General features: G+C 41.8%; 1 protein-coding gene across 1 annotated transcript; it reads right to left on the reverse strand.

The window, feature by feature from the left end:
- Window positions 1-1,177: 1,177 nt before the first annotated feature.
- gosr2 (golgi SNAP receptor complex member 2) lies at window positions 1,178-5,208 on the reverse strand. Its single transcript, XM_048245723.1, has 6 exons — window positions 5,064-5,208; window positions 4,483-4,547; window positions 3,349-3,457; window positions 2,661-2,793; window positions 1,975-2,115; window positions 1,178-1,823 (listed from the first exon to the last, which is right to left on the reverse strand). The coding sequence occupies exons 1-6, from the start codon at window positions 5,090-5,092 to the stop codon at window positions 1,662-1,664; spliced, it is 639 nt and encodes a 212-aa protein (XP_048101680.1). The 5' UTR covers window positions 5,093-5,208; the 3' UTR covers window positions 1,178-1,661.
- Window positions 5,209-6,000: the final 792 nt, after the last annotated feature.

Raw genomic sequence — 6,000 nt, forward strand, 5'->3', positions numbered from 1 at the left:
TGAATAACAAATACCACTGTAGGTACAGTGTATATTGCAAGACAGACTGTAAGTGAAATCTCTTCCTTGTGGGGAAGATGACGCTTGGGCAGACAAAGTCTCCCTGAGGCCAGTCAATAAAAGTTGTCATTTCCTGTTGGCTTAGAGTTACTGACCCCTAGTTAAGCAGATGCAAACATACACAACCACAGAGCCACAAGATGGGCTCTGGGGCTGATTTCGCAAAACACCTTGAATTAAAAAATCCCTAAATTTACTTAAAATAAAAACTGTTGCACAAAACATATTTTAGTGTTCTCCTTAAAGTTTCCTTAAAATGTTCACTTAGATATTTTAGCTTTTCTCCTGCACCCTCGGAAAAGCCAACAAACAATATCCATGAAAACTGTACAATTTTATTGCAGTAAAATCTCTTTTTTATTGTAGTAAATCTGATGTTTTCCCCTAACTAAGGATAACATTTATGGGATTCTGTGCAACACCCTAAGGTAAATCCCAAAGGAGAAATCAAGTCGTCATACTCAAGGGAAAAACCTAAAGTGTTTTGTGAAAGCAGCACCTGGCATCTAGTATTGATCCAACTAATTGTTCAAATCGATCACAACTACAAAGTAAAGTTGTGCAAGTTATTATCAGCTTTGATTAAAACAGCTTCAGCTTCTCGGGAACAGGATTTGAAGGCTAGTCCTGCTCCTGTTGGCCTGTAACTCATCGGTGAACTGGGAAGGTTTTATTGTTTATTATTTTACTGTTTATTATAAACAAACCAAATGACCCTTGGGGGTTGAAGCACTTTCCATGTTAGGGGCTGCTGAATCATAAGAAGCTGATCAGACAGTAGAACACAGCAAATGAGTGAGCAAATTTTCACCCTTTATATCAAAACAGTCCCCCTCAGTCCTCATTGCAGGGCTTGCAAAACAGTTACAATACACCCACGGCAGCTGAAATCTGATGTTATTACACAGAGAGGGATGTCGATTCTGTGTATTGTCTAGAGAAGATGAGTTATGTGGTCCTTTCATTTCCCAGTGGTGTATTGAACAACTATTGCATACAGTTTGTATTCCTGCTTCCTCCTCTGCTCCTTAGAAGAATGACATTTGGCTCAGCCCGTGTGGACCCATATGAGGCAGTGACTGAGAAGAGTACAGTCTGGGTGAGGGGGGTATGGAGGAGGGGGGGGGGGGCGTTTCTTCAGGATATTCTAGTCATGTCATTCATTTACACTGGCTGGCTTTGCAGGTTCAGTTTCTTGACAGAGTTTTACCATGGGCCAGAATATTTGCCTAGCAGCACAGCTCTCTTATGCAGTATTAAGAGATGAGTAGAGGAGAAGGAAGAGAGAAGGGAAGAAAGATCATCAAAAAGAGGACAAGAAAAAGAAAGAAAGGAGGAAAAGAGTACAAGGGGGAAAGTATGAATTCAGAGATTCAGTCACTGACGCTAAACTGCAGGTCCTCTTGCTCCATACTGAAGGAAGTTCAAGGAACTGTGTCAACGATGTTCCAATTAAACCCAGTTTGAACTCTTTAAATCCATGTTCTGGGGGCTAAAAGGACACAATGGCCTTTTAACCATTCAGTCAGGTCCATAACCAGGAGTGTTCGTATATGTGGTCATGATCCGAGGTCAACAAGTGTCATGTGAGGTGGCAGAGGTCAGGCCAGGTATTTATAGACCAGGAACATCACGACACAGGTCAGCAACATTCCGCCCACCATAATGAATTTGTCCTGCGACGCCCTCTTCTCAATCAACCGCATCACCGTGTTGGATAGGCCCAGCATGTTCGCTACGTCCAGCATCTTTTTATGGGTGCCCTGAAATTATAAAAATGAAAAACAAAATGGGATCAAATGAACCACTTTATGAAATGTACTTGATCAAGCCAGAGGAGTTGCCTAAGGTCCGATGAGAGAGTGAATCATCAGTGGACACACACACCACGCTCACTCTCACACACTCCCTTACCTTTAGTGTTCCTCGTTGGTCTCGCAGACCATTGAGGATGCTGGAGCCACTGCCCAGAAGGTCGTCCATGCCTCTGTGGGCGTTGTGCAGGCTGGAATTCAGCTGAAGGGTCTCATCTATAGGGATGGAGGTATCTGCATCCTGTACATATAAACACAGATAGTCGTATTTTAACAGTAGTGCAAAGGCTCGAGAAAGGCTCGAGGCATTAAATATCAAATATTGATTCTGCTCTATCCACTGATCTCAGCCATTTGATTAGGTGCTAGTCAGTAGGAGTGGACATCAGGGTGTTTCACTAAACAAGGATGTCAGAGTTAGCCAAGCAACTGTGCAAAGTTAAACCTACAAAGTGGATGATATGTGTGAGTGTCAGTGTGTGAGAATGTCAGCATCTCTGTGTATCTGAGGGCATCTGAAGTGAGGCTGATCTTTAAGCCTATATAGCCCACGTCCACTCTAGGTCTAGTAAATCCCAATTAACAACCCCGCAGTCTTCCCACAGGCAATGCACTGGCCTCTACATAGGCTCTATGATACATGGACTTCACTTCAAAGAAGCACTGTTTTGTTGTGCCTGAAGCAGTTCCCTAACTGAGGTAACTTAGTAAGCCTGTTTTCTGAAAACTGTCTGCAGGGCATCTGTTTGGGAGTGCGTGAGGTGCAAAGTTTTGCACTAGACTAACGTTGGTGGTGAAGGTTCTGCTCATCAGCTCCTCTCTCTCCCTGTCCTGGGCATCGCGGGCGTAACGTCTGTGCTGGAAGTTCCGCAGGGCCGTCTGCAGATGCTGGACATCATATTTCAGCTGGTCAACACGACTGCAGAGAGAGATGATGATTGTCCTCCCTAGTGGTCCTTCTCTGGTTTGTGTATGTTGTGAACACCTGGCCCCTATGTATGTGTACATCTATACATGTGAGGAGAAGCATGAACACATGTATACACTGTATGTGGGTCTGAAAGTGTGTGTGTGTGTGTGAATTGGAAAGAAATTGAAGTTGTGTGTGTGTGTGTGTGCGTGCGTGTCTGGTCTCTCAGGTGCAGTAGCCTGCGGGGTGTTTATGCAACTCTGCAGCCACAGGAGCAGGAATGCTAGCAATGACACATCCACTCAGGGAATGTTTTTTTCTTACTTCTTTTGCACACACACACACACACACACACACACACACCAGGGAAAACCCTTCACCTGTGCGCCATCTCATCTCTCAACCCCTCCCTTTCAATCAGCCTTGACCCCTCCAGCCCTCCCCGCTACCCTCCACTGTGGCGGTGACACACTGATGTACGTCACCGGGGTACAGCAAACCCAAAGGAAATGTTTTGGTTTTGAGAGAGGACGTTGATACATCAGCAGTGGCGTCAGGACTCACAGTTTGGCGTTCTGTCTGCGGTTGGGAGGTTCTTTGCCGGCCAGGATCTCCAGGCGCTCCAGGTGGCTGAAGATCTGATCGATGCGGGCCTGGAGTTCATTCTCCACCACTACCCATGGGAAAACACACACATCACATACAATACCGTGCAAACGTTCTATGCAACTATGACAAATGCTGTGGGGATTCTTTCATTAATAATGACGTACATAGTTTTTTACTCGCGAAATACTTACTTACAAAGTGCAACAAACCAAACATTTAGATGTTTGCAAAAATAAGTTCAAACGAAATCCAGAATAATTTGAAGATTAATTGTCTCCAGACGGCAAAGTGTGGGTAACACATTGTGATATCACAGGGTAATATGTGACCAATCACGATAACATGTACTTATGTGCAAGCAGTACTCTCTCCTGAATCCTGTCAATTAATACATCCTTAAAGTGCTTCTCCTAGAATATGTGGACATGAAAACATTTGCTTCAATGAAATAAAAAAAAATCATTTTTGCCACCGATAGATTATGGAATGGTCTACCATTCTACACCAATTCACTTGTCACATTTTATCTCTATTTTTAACCATTGCTTTATTTAATTTAATATTATGAATCCCCTTTCCCTTCATCTATTTTACTGTTTTGCCTCATGAAAACAGATCAACCTCTGTTGCTTTCCAAAGGTGTGACATAAAAAGACTTAACATAACTTTCACATGGTTCTATAGAGTCCCTCTCATCGTGTCCATTCAAACTATAAACACAGATGACTGCATAAATCTGCGTTTGTGGCACAGACTAGACAGGGTCCAATTGTGTGGCAGTTTTGGTGTGCATAGATGGGAGTGATCTTACACGTCCCAAGGAATGGATGTGCAGTACACATTCGAATGTGAAACCTTCCCAGACACTCAGTGCCAGTGTAACCAGTTTCACTAGATAGTCATACAATGACTAATGCTTTGATCACTGTACAGGGTGACGATGTCAATGCCAGGTTGTTGGGGGACAAAGTCCAAGGGGCAAAAGAGTATCTGCCTGACCACAAGCAACAGGTCTGGATTATAGGGAGATTATAGATGCCTATTAGGGGGACTGTTAATCATGAGCCCTCAGCACCATGGACCACTTACAGTGGACTGATTGCCGATCCGTCATCTCCAGTCGCCCCATCTGGGACTGGACTTCATGGATTTGCCTGGTCACAGAATAATTCAATTAATTAATAACATTCAAGTCCTCTGATAGCATTATGTTTTGCCCTAATGTTATGTCTTTGTCTGGTTCTGGGTGAAATAAATTAATTAATTCAATCACTGCTGATAAAACAACACAACTGCATTTACACTGCGTCTATGGTTAATTCAATAGATATACTAGCTAACGTTTTTAAAGAGCTAAATGTCATGACAGCTATTTCCACACACCACTGAGTTGCCACGTCTCTTCTCTGACGTTAACGGTAAGTTAATACCGTTGACAGTGAAACCAGTTCGTGAATGATATAAAAATAAATGTTCTGCAAACATAAATGTTCTACTTAACAATGTTATTCAAACTCCCAAGCTTGCAACATGAAACAGCGGACTATGTGTTAGCTTAGCAGCTAGCTTGCTAACGTTAGTGCACATTAAATGAAACGTTAGCAGAGTAAGGACATGTTAAACTGTGGCTCTATGACCAAACTAACAGAATTATCTAACTCGTAACTCACTTGTTTGTCTGATGATAAAGACTCTCCATTGTTTCGGTTGCTTCAAACAGCTGTGCTGAAGTTGAAAAATTGTAGCCACAAAAATATGTATAGCTACGTCAACGTTACAGTTTCGGTTGTACACTTCCGTTCGTTGTACACGTCACCACAGGGCAGGACCCACATCATGGAATCAAGGCAATTTCCGACTGCCTGTACATAATTAGTTCCTTCAACAAATCCGGCCTGTTGACTCAAAACCTGTTACAGGTTCTACCAACAACACCACATCAAAGGAAATGTATTGAAATAATACGGAGGTTATTTTTTAAGTCTTTAAAAATACACAAGAAAAGTCCAAGCTATAAGGCTAATCAGATACATTCATCAGATTTAGATAGATAGATAGATAGATAGATAGATAGATAGATAGATAGATAGATTTATTGATCCCCAGGGGAAATTCAAGGTCTCAGTAGCATACAGACAATACACTGTATTGTATTTATGAAGCGGGCTCTGCTGTTATGTTACAAACAGTAGGTCTAGCTTTTTATAGTCTATTCATCACTGAAGCAGGTTCATACAATACTTCAGTTAATTAAAATCGATGCTTTGCTGCGATCTAATAGCCTCCCTGCTTGTCATTTTCAGGTAGGTAAGAGCAGGGAATGTGTGGTGATAAAATATATGATGCATAAAGCCTTTGTTTACTTTAGTAGGCCTATTTATCATAGTTTTGTTGTATGGTTTGTAATTGTTCTTCTAATAGGCATTCACTGATAACATTTTTCACAGTCTTATTTTGTCCAAGTCATTTTTTAAAACATTTTTTGTAAAGAATAGTGTCACAACATTATAGCTTTATATCTACTTTCCGTTCGCTGTTCTTGATAACTTACTATATTGTTAGAAAACAACACACTGGTATTCTATAGGCTAAAAATCTGCCACTGTA

The sequence above is a fragment of the Alosa alosa genome, chromosome 6, assembly GCF_017589495.1.
Source record: "Alosa alosa isolate M-15738 ecotype Scorff River chromosome 6, AALO_Geno_1.1, whole genome shotgun sequence".
NCBI lineage: Eukaryota > Metazoa > Chordata > Actinopteri > Clupeiformes > Clupeidae > Alosa > Alosa alosa.